Here is a 24,560-nt window from a genome sequence, read left to right on the forward strand (position 1 = left end):
TGCAGGTTTCTATTGAGTGACCACCTATCAGGAACATGTATACGCATCGACAGATACCGACTCCTCCAATTTCTTCTCCATCAACAAATCCGATAGTTGTTTATAACCTTGTGGTGCCGTCTTAATCTGACCTTGATCTTCCATTGCCTTGCATAAAGGTAAACATAGTTGTATTTTGCATCCTATTTCTAACTATATTTTTGTTTCTCATCTTTCAACTTCCCATCATCAGTTTGTTTCCCTTTTGTCTATTGTTTCTATTCCTAAGAATGTCTAGGAAGCTTTTACCTTCCTAGAGTGGCACCAAGCAATGGAAGAGGAACTCTCAGTCCTTATCATAATCACATGTGGGAGCTTACCACTCTTCCTCTTGGTAAGCATGCTGTAGGTTGTAAATGGGTGTATACCATCAAATACTTACTAGATGGAAGCATAGAGCGCTTGAAGGTTTGGTTGGTGGCCAAAGGGTATTCTCAGTTGATATCCTTAGCAGCTATGTATGATTAGTCCCTATTTCATCTTGACATTAAAAATGCCTTCCTACATGGTGATCTTAGTGAAGAAGTGTATATGGAGCAACCACCAAGGTTTGTTGCTCAAGGGGAGGATGGTACGGTGTGTAGACTTAAGAAGGCATTTTACAAATTGAAACAATCTCCCCGTGCATGGTTTGGTAGATTCAATGAGGTAATTAAAGATTTTGGTATGAAGCAATGTTAGGTTGATTATTCGGTGTTCAGCAATGATTTTGAAGCTAGAAAGGTTCTGTTGTTGGTTTATGTAGATGACATTGTCATTATAGGTAGTGATAAGTTGGGGGTTGATAAATTGAAAATTTTTTTTCATGATCACTTTTTTTTTGTTTGATAGGTAAAAAATGAAAATTTCATTAAAATAAAAGAAAATACAAGAAGGTGATTAGTCATCACCCATTACAACCAAGAATGAAGAATCCAAACTCAATACATATTTTCCAGATTACAAATCTGAATTTCCAGTACTTTCCCTAAATTTTCCCACATATCCCTTCTATCAATATGTCTGAACTCTGGATGAACCATAACCCAATCAGCAATCGACTTGCTTACATCAGCCACAATCGTATCCATGTTATAGAATTTGGCTTCAAAAATTCTTCTATTCCTCTCCTTCCACAAGTTCCAACAAATTGCAAAGGGTATGCAGCTCCAAAACACCTTATCCTTCTTGGAAGCTCTTAACTTCGACCAAGCAGAAAAGATTTCTGAAGCAGAATTTGGCAGAAAGTCAAGTAGCCCAAACTTTTTGGAGAACAGTCTCCATAAGAAATCAGTAGACTTGCATTTGATAAACAAATGTCTGACACTCTCTTCTTGTTCTTGCATTGTTAGAATACTGTCCATCGCCAGTAGCCAGGCAAATGCTTCTATCCTTGGGGGAACTGGATTTCCCCATACTCCTGACTAGATTGGATTCAAATTGCTTTTGCAAAGTGCTAGATAACATTACTTCACGGAAAATTTGCCATTTGAGCACTCCTTCCACCAGAGTTCGTCCCCTCCTCTGAGGCGAAATCTTCACCTCATTTAATTTTCCTAACAAATTTATGCACTCCACCTCTCTATCCAGCAAAGGCCGTCTGAATTTTGGACTCTGTATCAACTGATCTCCTCTTCTTTCTTAGCAGCTACTAATATTAGATTCAGCCTCAGCCAGCTTATACAATCTTGGGCACAACTCAATCAGCTTGCCTTCCCCACTCCAACCTTCCTCACCAAACCTGATTCTTGAACCCTCTCCTACTACGAAGCTTATTAGGCTTCTGAATTCCACATTAAAACTCATTATCCCCTTCCATATCCCATATGATGACCTTACTTCTCTAGGTTCACAACCCAACCTTACCACCCCATATTTACCCAACACCTTACTTCTCTTCCACAAGGACTCCTCTATCCCTAACCCAAACCTCCATAACAATTTCCCCAACAAAGCCTTGTTGAAAACTCTCAACCTCCTAATCCCTAGCCCTCCCTCTTTCTTTGGTCTACATCCCTTATCCTATCTCACCAAATGGAATCCCCCGCCCCTCCCAAAGGAAATTTCAGCCTTTTTGCATGATCACTTTCAGACAAAAGTTCAAGGTCAGATTAAGACCTTGGAAATTTCCACAACCTATGGACAACACAAAAAAAAAGGAATGTTAGGATCTACAAAATTGACTCAAGAAATTGGTGCATTGAAGCAAAAGAAGTATGGTAAGCAAGTAGAGGAGGGGAGAGTCTTGGCAGGTTTGGACCCTATGTATGGGAACATTCGGTCACATATACTGGAGTGAGATGAACTACCAGATTTGCAGAAGTTTTAGACTCAATCTTAGCCCTTTGAGCAATCATCCCTGATTTCCACATCTCCTACAAGAAAAAATGGTTATAAGAAGCACCTGAAGTGCTCTCATTGTGAGGGAGAGAAACATACTAGGGATACTTGTTAGACACTTCATCCAGACCTAAAACCAGCTGCACTGATAAAAGGTAAACCTCATAAGGGACAGGTGTCAGAAGGTAATGTTGCTACTTCTAATATTGCAGAATGGTTCAGAAACTGAGAAACATGCACATCAGTTACTACTTTACCAAAGGGACAGAACACTATTCCTGCTAGTAAGGTAACTTCTTGGATTTTATTGCTGATAAGGTGAAAATCCTTACTCGAGAAACAGATCAGTTGAGAAATACCCCACTTCCTCCTCTTTTGTTAAGATAGGTACAACTTCTGCCCATAGTGTCTCTAGCTCCCTTCAGTCTCATTCTTGGATCATTGATTCAGGTGCCACCAACCACATGACACATCAGTCCTCATTGTTCATTACATATCAGATTTTATTTGGACAAGACAAGGTGAGGGTAGCTGATGGTTCCCTCACCATCATTTCTAGAAAGGGGGAGGAAAACCTAAGCAAGGATCTCTCCCTCAAGTCTGGTCTATTCAATCAGACCTGATTTACTTCTTGACATAAAAAAGGAAAAAGAGAAGAAGGGAGAAAGAAGAAGAAGAAAGGAAGAGAGAGAGAGGAGAAGATGAAGAGATGGTTCAGCTGGTCTCCAGAAGAGAAAAAATCAATCTCCCCAGCCGACCAAAGTAATATATATAGATTTCTAACTTTTAGGTACAAAGACCTTTGTGCCCCCCTTTATGTACAGGACACTATTCAATCTCATAAAGTAGGAATGACTCAAATACCCCAGGACTGTCAACTCTAACATTCCCCCTCAAGCTGGAGAGTATATATCATATAATCCCAGCTTGTTACATATATAATCCACTTTTCCTCGACTCAACCATTTAGTAAACATAGCAGTCCATGGGCTCCCTGTGTTCACATGTACAGTATTTATCACTCTACTAAGCACTTTTTCTCTTATAAAATGCCAGTCGACTTCTATGTGTTTTGTTCTCTCATGGAAGAATGGATTAGATGCAATGTGAATTGCAGTTTGGTTGTCATATTGCAGATTCATAGGATTGTTGAGTGTATAACCAATCTCATGGAGGAGGTTTTTTAACCACACTAACTCACAAGTTCTGTGTGCCATGGCTCTATATTTAGCTTCAGCATTGCTTCTTACTTCAACTGTTTGTTTCTTGCTCTTCCATGTTACCAGATTTCCTCCAAGAAAAGTATAGTACTCTGTAGTAGACCTTCTATCAAACAATGAGCCAGCCAAATCTGCGTCTGTATAACCCTCTATTTCAAGGCTTCCTCCTGATTTGTATAATAATCCATGACCTGGAGCCCCTTTCAAATACTGCACAATTCTTAAATTGCATTCCAATGGGGAACCCGAGGCTTGTGCATAAACTGGCTGACTACATTCATTGCAAAAGAAATGTAGTGCCGGATATCAATTAATTCAACTTACCCACTAACCTCTTATACCTCCCAGGATCATCAAATTCTTCACTCGTAGTAGTGCTTAATTTGATGTTGGGTTCCATAGGTGTTTTGGCTAGTTAAGTACCCAACAATCCTATCTCTTCTAGCAAGTCAAGCACATACTTCCTCTGACACAAATTTACATGGTTTCAAATGTCGCGACATTTCGCTAATGTCGCCTGACATATGTCGATGTCGTGGCTCACTAACATGGAAATGGATGGTAATATAAAAATTACATTATTTCAGTCGACATTTCCTATATTTTGGAAATGTTGACCAAATCGGTCCAAATAACCAAAAAAAAAGACAGTTTTTCCTACTATATTGACAGGATGTCGACTAATGTGCATTAATAATATAATATATTAGTATATTATATTAATATAATACAATATATTCGTATAAATTATTCCATTAATAATTTCTATTTAATATTTCAAATAAAATATTTACACAAAAATAATTAACAAAAATAAAAACAAAAGAATAAAGTATAATGCTGTTTTTTCTTCTTTTTTCTTATTGTTCTGATTCTATGATATGCCGCCAGGGGCATACTTGTAATTTCTGATTCTTTTATGAAGTTAATATAAATAGAAAACTGGCGGCAGCCAATAGTGACTTTTTCCTCTCAACCGTACCTCTCTCTTTCTCTCTCTCTCTCTCTCTCTCTCCCAATCCCCACGAATCACCACATGGTATCAGAGCCAGGTTTTCTGGGTTGAAAAAGACCTACGATCCCTCCTGCCCTATTTTTAAAAAAGTGTTTGGACGTGGTTGTTTCTGCAGAAACCCTAGTAGGCTCTGGCGGTAGTTTTTTTTGGGGAAACCCTAGCAATTTCTAGCGGTAGCTTTTGTGATTTCTTTTTCTTGGTCGTAATAGCAAGAAAACCCTAGTCGAGAAGGGCGATGTTGGTGTAGACTCCTCTGTTCGATGCTGTGAAGCCAAGTTCAGATTAGCACCTTCGAACAAGTGCTGAACAGGTGTGTTTTTGTTTCAGTTTGTCTCAGCATTCTTTGGCCGATGGTGTGTATGGCTCATGCCTTGATTATATAGTTATTTTTTTGGACGCTGGATGGTTAGAGTGTGTGAACTACAGTCAGACTGATTGTAATGTCTGTATTGATGGTGCTGAACTGATTACCGGACTGGTTTATTGTTCTGTTTGGACGTTGTGTTGACTGAACCCCTTGTTCTCAGCAGTATTCCCTTTGTTCTCAGCAGTATTTAATGTTCTTTTGCTCACATTCTAGGAGTAAACCTTGAGTTGCTCACATTCTGATTGTGGCGGCAGTATTGTTGGGTGGTATTTGGACTGGTTTTCAGTAGTATTCGATGGCAAGTCATGAATCAACTTCATCGGGGGCTACACCAACCCGCAGCACAGTGGGTATGGGAGGTGAAAACATGGTTTTTCTCATGCCAATTACCCCTTTAAACGGTCTGAACTACCTGGAGTGGGCTAAGAGTGTAAAACTCTATGTAACGGCAAGGGGTAAAGCTGGTTACATCAATGGAAGGGTGAAAGAACCCAAGGGTGATACGGCTGAACATGATAGGTGGGACCAAGAAAACAGTATGGTGATGTCTTGGCTCCTCGCAACCATGGAACCTGATGTGAAAAAGAATTTTATGTGGGTAGACACCTTTAGTGAGATCTGGGAACAGGCCAAAACTACCTATTCTGAGCAAAGGAATTACGCCAAGGTTTACCAGTTGCAAGCTGAATCCTCAACATGTAAACAGGGAAACCGTAGCTTTTCTTCATACTATTCAGCCCTTACCTCCATATGGAAGGAATTGGACCATTATCAGGCCATAGAGTGGAAGCACGATGATGATGCTAAGGCCTACAGGAAGCTGGTCTCTCAGCAACAGGTGTTTGCTTTCTTGTTGGGACTGAACCCTACATATGAACCGTTGAGGGTGCAGATCCTAGGAAGCAAAGAGTTGCCTATGGTTCACGAGGTATACTCCCTTGTCCAATCTGAAGAAAGCAGGCGGAATGTGATGGTTACAGCTGAGGGGGAGCAACAAGTTGCCTTGGCTACAATGAATAATAGCTCCACGGGAAAGAAAAGTGACCCTAAGAAGGCGGATGACAAAGATAAGCTATTCTGTACCCACTGTAGGCGTTCACGACATACACGGGACACTTGTTGGGACATCCACGGGAAACCCGAGTGGGCAGCAAAGAATCAAGAACAGGGTAAAGGTCATCTGAAGAAAATGAGCACAACACATGTGGCAACCCAAGATACTCAAGGTGCCGGTAGTACCCGAGACCACCCTAATAAGTTTGACCCCAAGGAGGATATAATGAATTCCTTCAGAGAGCACTTGGAATCTTATGGTAGGGCCTTGCGGCAAATGAACAGCTCAGTCACTGGTACTCCCTCTACTTCATTTGCATCTACTTCAGGTAATGTGGCTTTTGCGTTCCATGTCACTCCCACAGATTCCCCTTGGATCATTGACTCAGGGGCCTCCAATCACATTACCAGTAAGCTTAACTTGTTTCAGTCTTATAGCCTTTTGTCAGGAAGGGATAGAGTGAGACTTGCAGATGGCTCTTTTTCTTCCATTGCAGGCCAAGGATCAATATCCCTTCCCCATGGCCTTAACCTGAATTCTGTATTGCATGTCCCTTAGCTTCCCATAAACTTGCTTTCAATTAGTAGCATTACAAGCTCCTTGAATTGTAGTGTGACCTTTTTTGCTGACTCAATTGTTTTTCAGGATCTAACTTCTGGGAAGATGATTGGTAGAGGAAGCCTAGTGGATGGTCTCTACATTCTCGACAACAAAGCTGGTCTCTCGGTGTCATCCTCAGAGTCGCATAGTTAGTCAAATAAGAGTCAAATTTTTTTGTGGCATAGTCGTTTAGGTCATGTTTCTTTCGAAATAATAAAATCTTTGTTTCCAATTTTATTTAAGTCATGTTCAGTGTCAGAGTTCATGTGTCAAACGTGTTAGTTGAGCAAACAATGTAGAACAACTTTTTCCTCAAGTAATAAAAGATCAAATGTTCCTTTTCATGTTGTGTATTCTGATGTATGGGGGCCTACAAATGTAATCTCTGAGGGCGGATATAAGTACTTTATTACATTGATCGATGATTACTCTCGCTATACATGGGTAATTCCTATGCGTAGCAGAGACGAAGTTCCAAAGATAGTGAAAGACTTTCAGAGGATGGTGTTTACGCAGTTCCATGTTGAAATACAGATCTTCCAATCTGATAATGCGAAGGAATACTTCCATGGGGAGCTCAATGAGTTCTTCGCCTCCCACGGATCTATTCATAGGAGCTCATGCGCCAGAACACCACAACAAAATGGTGTTGCAGAAAGGAAAAACAGACACCTTCTTGAGGTAGCCCGCGGGATGATGTTACACATGAATGTCCCAAAAAGGTTTTGGGTGGATGCTATACTTGCAGCTGCGTATGTCATCAACCGCATGCCCTCTAGAGTATTGAACTACATGGCCCCTCATCAGTTATTGTATCCTTAGTCTCCTTTGTTTTCCATCCCCATGAGAGTCTTTGGTTGTCGGGCCTTTTTCCATGATTTGTCTCATTCCCGAGGTAACGGTCCATTCCGTGTGTCTTTCTGGGGTATCCCTCTCAAAAAGGGTATCGGTGCTTTGACCCAGTTAGTCGTAAATTTTTTGTGCCTATGGATGTGTCCTTTTTTGAGTCCGAGCCATTCTTCCCTCCTCCTCAAGGGGAGAGTCGTAGTGTGGAAGAGGAGAAGCAGGTTCAGGTATCTCTTCCTTCAATTCCGGACCTTACTCCCTTTCGTGTCTTCCAACGTACACGTCGGAGAGATCAGTGGTGTGATAGAGATATGGAGCAGCCAAACACTGAGCAACTGACATCATCAGACTCCCAGGAGGTAAGTCCACCCCCTAACCCTACTCCTACTGTGGATGACCTTGACATTCCTATTGCCCAACGAAAAGGAGTCAGGTCCTGCACTACCAAACACCCCATTACCCACTTTGTCTTCTATGACCACATTTCCCCCTCGTACCGAGCCTTCCTATCGGCAGTTGATTGCATCCTTATTCCCAAAAATGTTGCAGAAGCCTTAAAATGCCCTGAATGGGTAGATGCCATGAAGGAGGAGATTAATGCCCTCCACAAAAATCAGACTTGGAAATTGGTGGATCCTCCAAAGGAGAAAGACCCCGTGGTGTGCAAATGGGTGTTCACAGTTAAGCACAAGGCAGATGGAACAATTGAAAGGTACAAAGCAAGATTAGTAGCCAAAGAGTACACACAAGTATACGGGGTTGACTATGATGAGACTTTTGCCCCAGTGGCTAAGATGAACTCAATTAGGGTTCTCCTATCCTTAGTGGCTAATCTTGACTAGGAATTGCATCAACTGGACATAAAGAATGCTTTCCTGAATGGTGACTTAGAAGAAGAGGTATACATGGTTCAACCTCCTGGATTCTATGCCAAGGGAAGTGAAAATAAGGTGTGCAAGTTACGAAGGTCTCTCTATGGCTTAAAACAGTCTCCCAGAGCCTGATTCAGTAAGTTTCACATGGCAGTTCAAGAGATGGGGTTCAAACAATGTCAGTCTGATCATACTCTTTGTGAAGAGATGTCAGGAACAGGTTGCTGTAAAGATAGTGTATGTAGACGATATCATCATTACAGGAAGTTGGAGCTCAGAGATATAGAACTTGAAACAATTCCTTGAATCTAAATTTGAAGTGAAAGATCTAGGCCTCTTGAAATATTTCCTTGGGATTGAAGTTGCCCGCTCAGAAAAGGGTATCTTTGTCTCTCAAAGGAAATACACCCTTGATCTATTATGGGATACGGGTAAGTTAGGTGCAAGGCCGGCAGATACTCCTATGGATGTGGACCACAAGCTAGGTGACTGTGTTGGTGAACCTATGAAAGATGTGAAGCAGTTCCAAAGGTTAGTGGGAAAGCTGATTTATCTATCCATGACCCGTCCAGACATTGCCTATTCCTTTGGGGTCCTGAGCCAGCTTATGCACTCTCCTAAGAAGTCACACATGGAGGCAGCAGAGAGAGTCCTTAGATACTTGAAGAAATATCCAGGAACAGGCCTACTATTCAATAAACACAATCACCTAAAGGTGGAAGTCTTTACAGAGGTTGATTGGGCAGGAGCTGTGGATGATAAAAAGTCCACTAGTGGGTATCGCACATTTGTGGGAGGAAATCTGGTGACCTGGAAGAGCAAGAAGCAAAGTGTGGTAGCAAGGTCAAGTGTTGAAGCTGAATATAGAGCTATGGCACATGGGGTGGCTGAAGTCCTTTGGCTAAAGAACCTTCTAGGGGAGCTTGGAGTTGTTGTTCATAGTCCTATGTCCCTGTACTGTGACAACAAGGCTGCAATAAACATCGCCAGCAACCCAGTCCTACATGAGAGGACCAAGCACATTGAGGTGGATAAACACTTCATAAGGGAGAAACTGGAAAAAAGGGAAATTTGCATCCCTTATGTCAACTCCAAGGAACAACTTGCTGATGTCCTTACAAAGGGGCTTCCATGCTCGCGGCACAATGAGTTATGTGACAAGCTGGGCATGATAGACATCTTCAGCCCAACTTGAGGGGGGGTGTTGTAAGGCTGACTTAATTGTTACTTTATAGCTGCTGTTAGTAGGCTGTTGGACAGTTACAGTTACTTGTTTTTTTTTTCTTCTTTTTTCTTATTGTTCTGATTCTAGGATATGCCGCCAGGGGCATACTTGTAATTTCTGATTCTTTTATGAAGTTAATATAAATAGAAAACTGGCGGCAGCCAGTAGTGACTTTTTCCTCTCAATCGTACCTCTCTCTCTCTCTCTCTCTCCCAATCCCCACGAATCACCACAGAAGCATTCATACCCATGATTTATTACAAAGATAGAGACCCAACCGGTGTATTATGTGCAAACCAAATGGTGTGAATGCATACCACTTATTAATCTTTGTCCATTTGTCTACTGTATTTGGGATTGATTTCTTGCTTGTTTAGGATGCAGGTAGACTCTTCCTATTAGCTTGGACAGGTTGTTTCATGTGACTACATTCAGGTGCCCAAAGAAAAGAGGTAGAATCATGTGGAGATGCACAAGAGCTGCAGTACTTTGGACTTTGTGGAAAGAAGGGAAGACAAGAATTTTTTATGTGAAAGAAAGAAGCAAGGAGGCAAATATTGAAAGCATCACATTGAGGGTAGAACATTGGGTCAAGAATATGGACTTGTTTTCAGACTTCACAATTGATGATCTTTTCAAAAACTGGGGTGCAATTCCAGGTTCATCATCTAAAAAGCCAAAAATAAAGAAGGATTGGAGACCACCAGCAAGGGGGTAGGGGGTGGTTGAAGTTGCATTTTGATGAAAGTAGTGTGGGTAACTTAGGGCCATTTGGAATTGAGGGAGTAATAAAGGATGAGAATGATACTTACAAAAAAATAAATGGTGAGAATGGGGTTGTACTTGCAATTCGGGTCCAATAGGGGAAGGAAATTCTATCAGGGCAGAGCTTATGACAGCAGTGTTTTGGGTGCAAAAGTTTCAGGAAATGGGGGTTGATAGATTGATTATTGAAGGTGACTCCAAAATGATTATTAGTTGGTTAATTAAGTGCAATAATGCTAATTGGAGTTACAGAAATGAAACCAGATGCTTTAAATGATTCTCAAGAGATATGCAATTAGAAATCCAATAGGTACAAAGATCAGCGAACAATTTGGTTGATTGGTTAGCTAAACAAGGGGCTAGTAGGCAATAGTTATTTTGGGTTCAAATGTAAAAGGTGTGGTTTTGGGTGAGATAGCAGGGGCCATGCTCACAAAATCTCTTTGAAATGTAATCTCACAACGTCTTGTTGAACTTACTAATTGCTTAATTGATGGATTTCTTGATCCTTATTACTGATAAAAAAAAGAGGATTCTCAATCTAATAAAAATATGGTATCAGATCAGAAGATACAAAAGTCAAGATGGCAAGCAAGTGACATTGTAAAGAAGAGAAGATTGCTAAAAGGATGCACAGAGATGCTATTAGGTCTCTTAGTCTAATATTATTCATATACACAGTTTTGCAATGTTTTTTTGAGTCTGTGCAATTGGTTTTTTACTAACAATTCCATGTTTTTAGAAATTTTCCTTGATTTGTTTTGATTCTCCAGATATTTTCACAAAATTAGCAAAATATCCTTGAAATTTCCCAATATATACATGGTGAAATATCTATTCATGTTGAAGAAACTATGGGGTTGGTTGAGCTCTATGATGTTATGTAGATTCTTGATATTGAAAGGAGCAGGATTTCTAAGTTGTAGGACTAAATCTAGAATGTAATATTACTAGGAAGCACAAATGAAGTCCAATCCCTGGTTCACAGTGAACAGAGCAGCAAGCATGTAATAAATACTCTAGGTGCCCTTGCTTATGTCAGTGTGAATCCCAAGATGTCACCATTGCCAGTTGATTGAGCAGGGGAAGAGAAATTGTATGACATTTTTACAAGAAACCCAAGCATACAAGGGAGACTTGTTGGAAGTTGCAACACAATCTTAAGCTTGCAATTTCAAGACCAACAAGAGGGGTTCATGAACCGAATTTAGACCAGCCAAGAAGGCAAAGACTCTCCTGAGAAAGTAACTTTCTATATGCTGAAGCATCATCTTCACTTTTCCAATCAATGGTTCTGTAAACGGCTTGTCACCTTGCTTTAGGCTGATGATTCAAGTTGAATTTGATAGATTCTACCATAATGCTTTTGTTCAGAGTAAGCCGATTTTGCTTGGTCTCCTTAGCCATTTCAGCCTGCATGAATGTGCAAAGCCTTTTTGACTATTTTGCTGGTAACTGGACAAAGAAGAGGGGAAGAAAAGCAGTTATTGAGGTAATCACCGTAAGGGTAGTTTACTAGGTGAAATGTATGGCAATTTTTGAAGATAACCCTATAATGGATTTGCTGAATAGCTGAAAGGAAGTGGCATCCTTGGCTCCTAGTAAAAATGTTCCCCATCCTTTGTGGACTCCACCAGCTTTTGGCTTCACTAAGTTGAACTTTGATGGCAGTAGTGAGAGAAACCCCAGCCCTTCAGGTATTGGAGGAGTTTTTATTAATGAGGAAGGTGAGGTTATTGCTATGTTTTCAGGCCCAATTGGGGAAGAGGACTCACTCCAAGCTGAAATTATGGATGTTTTGGAAGGTAAAAAAAGGGTCAGGAGCATCAATAGATTGATCGTTGAAGGAGATTCGAAGTTGGTAATAGAATGGTTATAAAAGGAGGATAATGGCATGTGGAGCTACATTAATGAAAGAAGGATTATTAAGTGGACGACTCATGGTATGGAAATGAGACTGCAATTGGTCAAAAGGTGTGCAAACTCTTTTGCAGATGCACTTGCTAAACAAGTGATGGGAAGGAATCAAATGTTCTTGGCTACATTGTAATTTTACTGTTATTTATTTATTTATTTATCTATTTATATATATATTTTTTTTGGGGGGGGGGGGTTAAGTGAGTTTATCTCCCCCCATTTTTGTACTTGTTTCTCCTTTCTTTTCATTAATAAATTGATACTGTTATCGATCAAAAAAATTAAAATTGTATTTTTACTAATTTGTTGGATTGAAGTCTTTGTATGTATATTCGGCTGATAAGAGTTCTTATTAGCCTATACTTAAGTTTAAGTTGTCCTGTACTGGGCCTTTGGTAATGGGCTTAATCCTGTTTAATGTTTTAAGTTGTCTGTGTGTCCCATCACTAATCAGGGGCATTCTAGTAACTTCCTGTATCATTGTACTACATCATAATATAAATAATAGTACTGTCGACTGAGCAGTTTAGTTCGACATTCCAGCATCTCTTCTTCTTCTTCTCTTTTCTGCTACTTCGGCTACAGTAATTTAGCTTTCATGGTATCGGAGTATTAGCTTCTTCCTGGTTTCAGCCGGCACACACTCTCTTCTCTTGCTGTCTTTTCATCTTCTCTCTTCATTTTCTGGGTTGCTGCAGTGAAGACCTAGGGGTGTAAGAGAGTAAAGCAAGTTCGAACCTAGGGTTTCTCTTGGTTGTAGGACTCAAGGGAAGCAAGACCCAGAAGTAGATGTCCTACTAGGTTATTTCCAGCAAATAGTAGCTATTTGGCTACTAAGAGAGGTCTGTGTAGGACAGACCTAGTTGAGGACTGATTTCAGCAGTCCTAGCACTAGCCAAAAGGGGCTTAGCTACTTCTACAGTTGCAGCTTCGGTGCTCCAGCAAGACTCGCACAGACTTAGCTTCTTCTACAGAGCACTGTTCACTTGCTACTGTTGCAGCCTCGAACTGTTCACTCGCTACTGTACCCGAACTGTTGCAGTTTTTGGTTCAGCCCAAGTGAAGTCTATCTAGTGTTCTACCAGCACTGTGAACACTTCTACCAGCATAGCAATGTGGCAAACAGCTCCAAGTTCAGGGTGGTTATCAGTCCGAAACCCCTCACCACTGCTGTGAGATTACCTAGGGAGCTGCCAGCTCCAGATTGTTCAGCACTGTGAACTCTAGTTGAGGACTGATGTCAGCAGTCCTAGTATTGGCCGCAAGGAAGGGCACTCTCTTTACAGTTGCAGTATTCGAAGTTCAAGTGGAGTCTGCATAGCACAATAGTTGAGAACCCTTAGCTTCAGGTCGGTTACCAGCCCAGAACTCCTTGCTTGCTGTTGTAACTGAACTGTTTCAGAACTGTGACAGTCTCGGCAAGTCTGAAACTGTGTCGAGTGCTGTTAGAACCTACTGTGATCATTTCAGCTAATCAGATCTGCTCCAGAACTGGTTCAGAACCTTCAGAACTGCTTCGGATAGTCTTAATCAGTGTCACCTACACAGTGGCTGCAGTCAAGATGTCTTCAATACCCAGAGATGTTTCTTCTAGAGATAACAGGCCTGCGACAAGTAGGAATTTTGTCACCAGCAACAATGATGACAACCCACAAAATACACCAACAGTGTCTTCTTCTCCTATGGAACAGGTTGTTGATTCCTTTGGAACTAGTACTTTGGGCTTCACTACTAGTGAGGTTGAGGTCCTTAGCAGGGCATTAGCCCGTCTAAGAAATAATTCTTTTGCTTCTACATCTCTTGCTAGATCAGGTACAGCCTCTGCCTTCAGTGCCACTGGCTCTATTGACTCTACTTCTTGGGTTATTGATTCCGGTGCTACTGACCATATGACACATATGTCTTCCCTATTCTCTTCATATCATTTGTTGTCTGGTCAGGATAAGATGAGAGTTGCTGACGGGTCTTTCTCCACTATCTCTGGAAAGGGAATCGTTGACCTAAGCAAGGACCTCTCTCTTAAATCAGTTTTACATGTTCCCAGTCTTACCTCAAATCTTTTGTCTGTTTCAAAACTTACCAAAAATTTGAACTGTAGTATAACCTTTTTTCCTACTCATTGCGTCTTCCAGGATAGATTGACAAGGAGAACGATTGGGTGCGGTCATGAGTATGGAGGCCTCTACTACCTTGATGCAGACATCGGCTCAGCCTTACAAGCATCTGCTGCTAGTAATCCGGAAAGTGTGGAGTCAATAGCTAAGCTGCATCTTTGGCATGCTAGGCTAGGTCATGTGTCTTTCTCCTCATTAGAAATGTTGTTTCCCGAATTGTTTAAGGGCATTCCAAGTCAGAGTCTAACCTGTGAAGTATGTCAAATGTCAAAACAATGTAGAACTGTGTATCTAATTTCCAGCAATGAAATTTGTGCTCCTTTTGATTTGGTTCATTCTGATGTCTGGGTTCCTTCACCCATTGTTTCCTTTGATGGCTTCCGGTACTTTATCAGTTTTATTGACCACTACTCTCGTTGTACATGGATCTACCTGTTAAAAGGACGGGATGAAGTACCACGGATAACCATGGCATTTTGCAAGATGATTGAAACACAGTTTAATAAGAAGATTAAGCAATTCAGGTCAGACAATGCTGCTGAATACTTTGAAAAATCCTTGAACTTATTCATGGAAGATGCTGGCATACTACATCAGTCATCCTGTGCTTATACTCCTCAGCAGAATGGGGTTGCTGAGCGCAAGAATAGATATCTATTGGAGACAGCTTGAGCCTTACTATTCCAGCACAAAGTCCCCAAGCAATACTGGTCTCAAGCTGTACTTTCTGCATCATATCTGATAAACCGGATGCCATCTAAGGTGTTGGATATGAAAACCCCTTTCTCTATTTTGTGCCCCACTCTTCCAGACTTTCCCCTTCCTCCTCGGGTCTTTGGCTGTATATGTTTCATACATGTGAAGGATTCAAAGAAGACCAAGCTGAATCCTAAGGCTACAAAGGGAATATTCTTGGGGTACTCTCCTACACAAAAGGGTTACAAGTGTTATGACCCTGTCTCCAAGAGAAAGTATGTCACCAGAGATGTGGTCTTCTTTGAGTCTCAACCCTATTTTCAGTCTTCTTAGAATCCTCTTCAGGGGGAGACTAGTGGGATGGAAGAGGATTCTCATTCTCCCTCCTTTTTTGTTCCCCTATCTGCCTCGGGTCTTCCATCCTCTCCTCCTACTCCTTGTTGTGACATTCCGGGTCAACCCAGTGAGGCTCTCACTGTGCCGGTTACCTCTCCTGATGCTGCAGATGTTTCTGAAGGCTCCAGTAGGCAACAAAAAGAGATACTTACATACAACAGAAGAAAAAGGGGCCCTCAACCTCACGACAGTAACTAGTTGGACTCGGATCAATCTGTCTCTACAATCCAAGGTAATTCCAACTCTCATACTTCTGATTTGGATCTTCCTATTGCTCTCCGTAAGCCTATCCGCTCTTGCACCACCCGGCACCCCATTGCTGATTTTGTTTCTTACTCACATTTATCTCCTGCCTATCACTCCTTTGTGTCTGCTCTTTCCTCTGTGCGTGTTCCTTCTAGGTACTCAGAAGCTGTGTCTGATCCAAGGTGGAAAGAAGCTATGAATGAAGAGATGAAAGCCCTAATGAAAGCAAGAACTTGGGAATTAGTGGATCTGCCAGAGGGGAAGCCACTGTTGGGTGCAAGTGGGTGTTTACTGTAAAGCACAAGGAGGACGGGTCCATTGAAAGGTACAAGGCCAGACTTGTGGCAAAGGGGTTTACTCAGAAAGAAGGGATTGACTACAAAGAAACCTTTGCCCCAGTAGCAAAGCTCAACACAATTTGGGTTCTATTGTCACTAGCAGCAAATTTTTCATGGGAACTTCATCAGCTGGATGTGAAGAATGCCTTCTTAAATGGTGACCTTCATGAAGAGGTATTTATGGAACCTCCACCAGGCTATGACTTTAGTAGAAAGGTGTGCAAACTGAGGAAAGCATTATATGGGTTGAAGCAATCTCCCCGTGCATGGTTTGAGAGGCTCTGTGGGGCCATGAAGAAAGTGGGGTACACTCAGAGTGGTGCAGACCATACCTTGTTCATAAGGAGACAGGATAGCAAACTTACTGCACTCATTGTTTATGTGGATGATATGGTAATTACCGGGAATGACTTGGAAGAGATAAAAAGACTGAAGGAGTTTCTAGCTTTTGAATTTGAGATCAAAGACTTGGGTCATTTGAGATATTTTCTTGGGATTGAAGTTGCCAGGTCAAGAGAGGGAATCTACATATGTCAGCGGAAGTATGTTCTTGACCTCCTAGAGGAAACAGGCATGATGGGGTGCAGGCCAGTAGATACTCCAATGGAACAGAATCATGGCCTGTAGGAATCAGTAGGGGAGGACTACTATGATAGAGAGAGATACCAAAAATTGGTAGGGAAGCTGATATACTTATCCCTCACTCCGCCAGATATTGCTTATGTTGTGCATGTTGTCAATCAATTTATGCACTCTCCAAAGATCCCTCATATGAAAGCAGTTGAAAGGATTCTCAGGTACTTGAAGACTTGCCCAGGGAAGGGAATTCTCTTCAGGAAAAACAATAGAATTGAAATTGAAGCCTACACTGATGCAGATTGGGCTGGGTCTGTTGGAGACAGGAAGTCGACCTCGGGTTACTGTACATTTGTGGGAGGAAACCTGGTCACATGGCGCAGTAAGAAGCAGAATGTAGTGGCTAGATCAAGTGCAGAAGCAGAGTATCGAGCTATGGCCCACGGGGTTGTTGAACTCTCATGGCTCAGAACTCTTCTTAATGAACTTGACATTAAGGCTGAAGGTCCTCTCAAGCTGTATTGTGACAATAAAGCTGCCATCAACATTGCCAACAATCCCGTGCAGCATGACAGGACAAAACATATTGAAATTGATCGGCACTTTGTTAGAGAAAGAATTGTCTCGGGTGAACTTTGTGTGCCTTATACTCCATCTGAGATGCAAATTGCAGATGTACTGACTAAAGGGCTGGCAGCAACAAAGTTTAGGGACATGCTTGGCAAGCTAAACATGATTGATATCCATGCTTAGCTTGAGGGGGAGTGTTGGATTGAAGTCTTTGTATGTATGAGTATTCGGCTGATAAGAGTTCTTATTAGCCTATACTTAAGTTTAAGTTGTCCTGTACTGGGCCTTTGTTAATGGGCCTAATCCTGTTTAATGTTTTAAGTTGTCTGGGTGTCCCATCACTAATCAGGGGCATTCTAGTAACTTCCTGTATCATTGTACTACATCATAATATAAATAATAGTACTGCCGACTGAGCAGTTTAGTTCGGCATTCCAGCATCTCTTCTTCTTCTTCTTCTCTTTTCTTCTACTTCGGCTACAGTAATTTAGCTTTCATAATTAACATTGCCCAAAAAGAAGGTTTTATTCTGACATGGAAAGGTATTCCAGGATCCAATTTAGCCTGCCAATAAGGATAGCAAGAGAAATGTGTTGCTACTTTGGGTGCAAAACCATTTCTCCACATGGATGGGGTTGCAAACTGATCTGATTAACACAATTCAAATTTGATCCATTTATAATTGGATTGAATATGGACCCCACCCCAATCTGATCTGATATGGTATGATTCAATGAAAGTATTTAATCAAAACGACAACTTCTTAATTGGATTCAATGAAAGTAGTACTTGCTAATAGTTTTCCTAAAGCAATTCAGCTGATCCAGATAACTACAGACCTACCATGTTATGGTACATAGATATCAATGCAATGTCTGGTGAACCAGACTGGGCATAGAACTGGAGAAGGGAGACGTTCATGGGTTAGAGGTTCAACCGGGGTCAAACCGTGATGACGTGGCATATATGTAATTATGTATATATGCTATGGTCATATAAATATTATATAATATATTTTACAACTTTTAATATAATTAAATATGGTGGATGGATGGCAAATTCCTTAATTTTTAAATCAAATGACCAGGGTTCAAGTCTCTTAATTTACATTTTCTTTAAAATATGTATGTAATAAAGTAATATATAAAATAAAGTGTCATTAAATAACACAAGAGGTAGACTGGTAATTAAAAAATATATGAAAATAAGAGGTCATGAGTTCAAGTCTTGCCGAACATGTTTTAAAATTTCAATTATTTAATGGCTCTGACGGTTTCATGAAACTAGGACTGGTTTACTGGTTTTCTGGTTAAACCGTCTAGCATAGTTGTCAAGGTGACTTCTAGGAGACAAGGTGCCCTTGGAGGCTCGCCTTGCCTAGCCACCAAGTAGTTTTGCGCACTATGTTATAAAATACTTTTATATTTTATATTTTTTTACATTATCTATACTACTTTAAAAAGCACGAATGGCCTTAAGAATATTTCTGGAATTTTCTAAAGACAAAATTTACCCCTCTATATTTAAATTTATTGATAAAAAATGAGGGCAAATAGGGTAATTGGTTCTTGATATTAAATGAGTTGAAAATAGGTAATTTAAAGATATTCAATTTATTCAATTCTCTCTCATTAAATCTAACATTTAAGTTATTAACTTGCATTCATGTTCATTGAATCATATATTTAAGTAATTTTTGTTTCTTCTCATCATTAAGTTCTATTAATTAAATCCATACTTAATAAATTAGTAATTCCAAATTTTCAATAACATAAAAGCTTATAATTTTAAAATCTACCTAGAAAAAATAGTGTTTTCATCTAGGTGGTGGTAAGAAATTAAATCATTTTGGGTCGAATGGGTTAATCCATGTTGCCACGACTAAATAATAAAATTAAAAAATAAATAAAATAAAAAAATAGAAATTAAAAAATGGGGGAATTTTTAACATACATATTAAACAATAATAAGTATGATAAATAAGAAATGTTTTTATTAATAATGGAAATGGAATGTAAAATTTAAAAACAATTGGAAATAAAAATATTTTCCTATTGTCCGTCTCTCTTTAAATCCTATATTTAAGATATATTTTTCTCATCATTAAATTCTTGTAGTTAAATTCACAATATTAATTTTAATAGTATAAAAATAAATATTTTGAAAATTAATTTGAAAACAAAACCATTTTCTTCCCTTCCGGTGGTGGGCAAGCAATTCAACCATTTGGGGTCAAATGGATTAATAAATAATGCCATAATTAAATAATAAAAAATTTAAATAAATAACTATGAAATGTAAGAAGTATTTTTATTAATGATAAAAATGGAATGCCAAATTCAAAATCTACCTAGAAATTAAATGATGTCATAGTCAAATAATAAAATTTTTAATAATAAAAAATACAAAGAATCACAAAAATAAAAAAAAAAAAAGATAGAGAAAATTTTGGGGACATATCTAATGTTATATATTTATAAAAAATAAAATATTGGGTACATCTCTAATATTGTGCATTCATTATATTAAACAAAAATAAGTTTTATACATAAGAAATGATTTTATCAATGATGGAAATGTAATACAAAATTTAATGTCAACCTAGAAATCAAACAATTTTTATTTTTAGATGGTGGGTTAGTGGTTTGAGTCAAATGATACCATAGCCAACATGGGACTTTTAGTCCCTGTTGGACACAGCAAAAAACCTATACCGAAAATAGGTTTTTATTTTCTCTCCCACTCCCTTTGTCTCTCGATCTCCCTCCCTTTCTCTCTCACTCTCACAGTCATCTCTCGATCTCCCGCTCCCTCTGTCTCTTCCACTCTCTCAGCTTAGGTCTGTAGGAAAATCAAAACCTCTCTCTCTCTCCCTCTCTCTCTATTGTTCTCCCTCACTCTCCCTCTCAGTCAATATCTCCTTCTCTCTCAATCTCTATCATTCTCCAGTTGGTGTAAATTTCATAGCCAAGAGTTTCTTGTGATTTTTTATCAAATTGGTCTAATAATTTTTGAACCATACCAAGTTGGTCTCATGTTCTTTTATATGATCTGATTAATACCATATAAGTGTAAGAAAATAACACAAATGAGAGAGGGAGCGGGAGAAACTAAGGAGAATGATTGAAATTAAGGGAAAAGGAGAGATCAACCAAGGAAGAGAATGAGAGAGATTGAGGGAGAACTATAATAAAGAGATAGAATGAGAGAAATTGATATAGATAACGTAAATACAAAAACCAAAAACCATTTTTATTTATTTTCAAATCACATAGTCGTTGAGCAGATAAAGTTGACTGTGAGTGAGATGGTGTGAGGGAGATTGAGAGAGAGAGAGAGAGAGAGAGAGAGAGACTAAAAACCTTTTTTTTAATTTTCCAATCATCTAACATTAAAGGGCAATTTTAGTATAAGCTTTTTGTTGTGTCCAACATGGATTAAGAGTCCCATGTTGGCAATAGCCACATAAGGCTCTGATGACATGGCAAGGGTTTTTATAATTCAAAATGTAGAGCCAATTATCAGAGCTAAATTGGTTTATGGACCAACTTGTAGCCTAATTTTAAATGTACAGCCGGCTTTGACTATAATTTTCCCTAATTTAAAACTAATCCAAAAGCAATGCTATTTTCTTATCTAGATGGTGGGTCAATGATCCAACTTTTCCAAGAAATCCATGATGTCATAATTGAATAACAAATGTTTAAGTTTATTTTTAATCATATTGTTACTTTTGTTAATTTTCAATTTCTATCTTAACTATGATATATCTAAAATTCAAGTAATTAATATGATGAAAATTTTCTCACATGCAATGCATGTGCTTAATTACTAGTAATTATAAAATAGGCATTATTAAACTAGAATACTCATTATATGTGTTTATGTACTAATTTCTTTTTATTATTTTCTTATTTGTTAGGGTTTAATCAACACAATATTGCTAAGTGCAGTATTGAACCCATAGTTCAAAGTATCAATACACCTCCATGTATCGGCAGAGTTGTATCAGTACTTATAGCAATACTCCCCCTATTTTTTATTTCTTTGGTTTTCAATTTCATTTTTGAATATATATATTATTCTAAAAAATGGGTTTCTGAAAACACTTGTAAACATGTGTATTGGGGCGCCAAAGATATACACCCGATATAGGGCGTATCATATTTGATGTTTTGATCCTTGATTGAATCCTCAAAGATTTCAGAACCTAAACCAATAAGCAAGGGAAGAACTTAAAATTTTGTCTAATCAACACATTTTCTTCATACAGATCTTCTTCTTCCACCTCTCATTTTCTTCTTTTCCTATAACAAAAGTAGGGGTTCAGTCCCTATATTTTTTGAATTTTCTTTCCTTTGTTCCTTTTCTTCTCATAAAATGTTGATTTTCTAAACTTAAAACATGAAATTTATACTTCTCTTATGAAAATTATGGATAATTGTTAAGGAAAAATGGTTATGGAACCTAGGGAACTACATTATGATATATGGTTTTACTTAAAAAAAATCCATCCCCCAGGCTACTAGGCGACAAGGCGCGCCCCTGTCGCCTAGCCTTGCCTTGGCGCCTTAAAAACTATGCCGTCCAATCAGCCGGTTTTCACCAGGTTTTTAGCAAATACGGTTATTCGGGTGTGACTAAACTGGCCCGGGCCCTGGGTCATGGTTCAACCAGTCTGACCGGCCGGTCTGGTCCAGTTTCCTAGACATTGTATCAATGTCATGCATCCATTTATATCCTTGCGAGGATTAGCAATCAAAATTCCATGCTTTACATGATAGATTGAAAGAAAAATCACTGATGCAGAAAACAATAGAATGCAAGGACATGTCTTAACATGATAAGCTTGCCAAATATCATATTGGCTGAGAAAAATGGCTGATTTTCAATTCTAAAGAAATAAGCTTTTCTTATGATTTCACAATTTAAAACAAATCTAGAATTTAGGAAGTGATTCATCTTCTTTTGATATGTATGAAATTTATGCCCTATCCTAGCCTAAAAGACGGTTTATTTATTGGAGGGATGATCTCTTACAGTTTTAGAAGTTACCAACTAATACTTTGTCCAATTTTTGAAGGCACTGGGAGAAATTTGAGGACTCATACAAAGTCATGATATTCTCACATGGTGATAGATGCTGGAATGGGCCTGATAGAAGCTTGAAGGTACCAGAAACCATTGTATATCCCTACTGTGAGGATCTTCTGAGATGTGAACATTCATAGCTACCCCTTTTTTATTTCCCAGACCATAAAAATCCTGGATCCTGATGGGTTGTTCATAGTGTAAAGCCACACCAGTCAAGTACACCATGTGATATTGTCAATGCAGTGATTTAAACGGAATGCCTGGGTTTTACATTCTTGAATATGTTTTATATGTTTGATTTTATTTTTAAATTTTCATTTGAATATGTTTTACATGTTATATTTATATTTTTTATTTTTAAATAATAGTTTTTTGAAACATTTATTTTAAAATTTAAGTTTATATTTTAATTAATATTATGTTTAATATTTTTTTTTGGCATTTTTTTTGCCTTGTGCCTTGGGTGCAAATTGCCCCTAGTGCTTTTGAAACACTGTCAATGACTATGCAGACTATTTCTTTCTCTGACCAAGAGATGTGCTTTGTTGAAGACTGGTGTGGTATTTGGGCTATGAACAATTCAAGCATTGGCTCAAACCATGTTTCCTAGATAAAATGGCATGTCAGTTCGAGGAGATTCCAATAAGTAATCACTTGAACTGATCCTTGGAGTTTATGCAATTCTCAGCATGAATGCTTTTTACAGGTAAAGCTTAGGTGTGGATTGAAGAATGAGCTAGCTGATGTAGATGAACCCAGCCGTTGTGAGTAAGTATCCCCAACCCTCCTTTCTTGCTTGTAAAAATAAAAAAGAAAACCTCCTTTCTCTGGACTGACTCAGCTTTGGCCTCATTTCTCTTTATCCACTGTAGATATGTAGCAGTGTTGTCAACCCCTGCTCTATGCTTAGAAGAAAAGCTTAAGGTACTTTTCTATTCAACCTAGGAGATCATTGCTATTTTTTTTTGATAATTAATCTCTTCATGAAAATATGAAAAACCATGAATGTGACAGGAACTGCAAGATAAGCTAGATTTAATGAACAGAGGACAACCACAGAGCCACGATGAGCTTTAAACTGCTTGTATTTACCAGGGATGCGCTCAGGCATTTGAATGGGAGCACTATATAGATTTCTTGATGTAGAGATGTTCAAAGGGTCTTTTGGGGCCAGTCATCTGGAGACTACAAGCCAAATGTGTAGTAGCCTCCTGAAGTTTTTTCGATTTTTTAGCTAGTTTAGCATTAGAGTTGTAATTCTCTCCAAAGATGACTCAATATTGAGCTAACTTTTGATTCTAATATTAACCAGTCTATTTGCATCCAACCTTGCTGAGATTTATCACCATTACAAATTGGTGTGGTCAGTTTTATGTCAGTGATTTTCCGCTGTATTGAGACCTCATCAATAGTAAGGCTTAAGGTAATGAGATATATCTTTCATACGAAAGAAATTCAGCATATCAAATTGTTAAACACGGTAAAATCCTTTATTTCACTGTACTGCAATATTGAATCGAATTCGATTGGAATCTGGCACAAATCCAATGGGCAAAATCTGATTCATTTCTTTTGGTAAGAAGATTCAAATTTGAATATGAACGAATCAAATATGGATCTTCCTATATATTATTCAATACTTTTGCAGCCCTAAGTGTTGCCCAAGGCCTGGCCCTAAAATGTGTTGGCTGATGAGGCTGTCTATAAATGATGACCTTGTATGTAAGGTTCAAAATATTGATATGCCTGATATGCCAGTAGAGGTGTATCGGTTTCCATGTTGGCCTAAAATGGGGGCATGTGGAATCGGTTTCCATGTTGACTGAAACATGGCAAGGCCGGAATGGCCCCACTTTTAAACATTCCACTCTATGCTACGCTTGAAACATTCAGCCAAGGTTCAAAGTATTGAAAATGCAAAGTGCATCGGAAAGGTAATTTTAAGAGACGTATCGAGATACACTTTGGAAACGTATAGATATAGACGGAAAATCAAGATATGCATGGATACACTAGAAAATCTAAAAAAACATCTTTAAAAATATGAACAATAATAAAAATGAGTTTTATGTGAGTATAACTAATTTATTTAAACATAAAAACCATTCTTTAATGATTTATATAAAGTATCGAATAGAACTAAAATGTGTGTATATATATACTAATATTTATTAGTTAATATTTTTTTGAAATCATTTATTAATTAATATTTATTATGTATACAAGTTAATATATACCTTAATTTTTAATAAATAAATATAACTTGTATTATATAAATATTAATAATCAAA

At 38.7% G+C, this 24,560-nt stretch overlaps 1 protein-coding gene across 6 annotated transcripts in view; it reads left to right on the forward strand.

Annotated features, from left to right (window-relative positions):
* Window positions 1-23,596, forward strand: part of LOC104589013 (glucosidase 2 subunit beta-like) — a 67,016-nt gene extending 43,420 nt beyond the window's left edge. For 3 of the 6 annotated variants that reach the window (XM_088903707.1, XM_010247174.3, XM_019196252.2), the window contains 4 exons: window positions 22,259-22,361; window positions 22,976-23,037; window positions 23,142-23,193; window positions 23,284-23,596. In XM_088903707.1, the coding sequence (XP_088759833.1) occupies window positions 22,259-22,361; window positions 22,976-23,037; window positions 23,142-23,193; window positions 23,284-23,346 (280 nt within the window). In that variant the 3' untranslated portion in view covers window positions 23,347-23,596. The remainder of the gene's footprint in view (window positions 1-22,258; window positions 22,362-22,975; window positions 23,038-23,141; window positions 23,194-23,283) is intronic. The other 3 variants (XM_088903708.1, XM_088903709.1, XM_010247176.3) reach the window with 1 other exon arrangement.
* The last annotated feature ends 964 nt before the right edge of the window (window positions 23,597-24,560 follow it).

The sequence above is a fragment of the Nelumbo nucifera genome, chromosome 4 (genome assembly GCF_055504915.1).
Source record: "Nelumbo nucifera cultivar China Antique chromosome 4, China Antique-T2T, whole genome shotgun sequence".
Taxonomy (NCBI): Eukaryota; Viridiplantae; Streptophyta; class Magnoliopsida; order Proteales; family Nelumbonaceae; genus Nelumbo; species Nelumbo nucifera.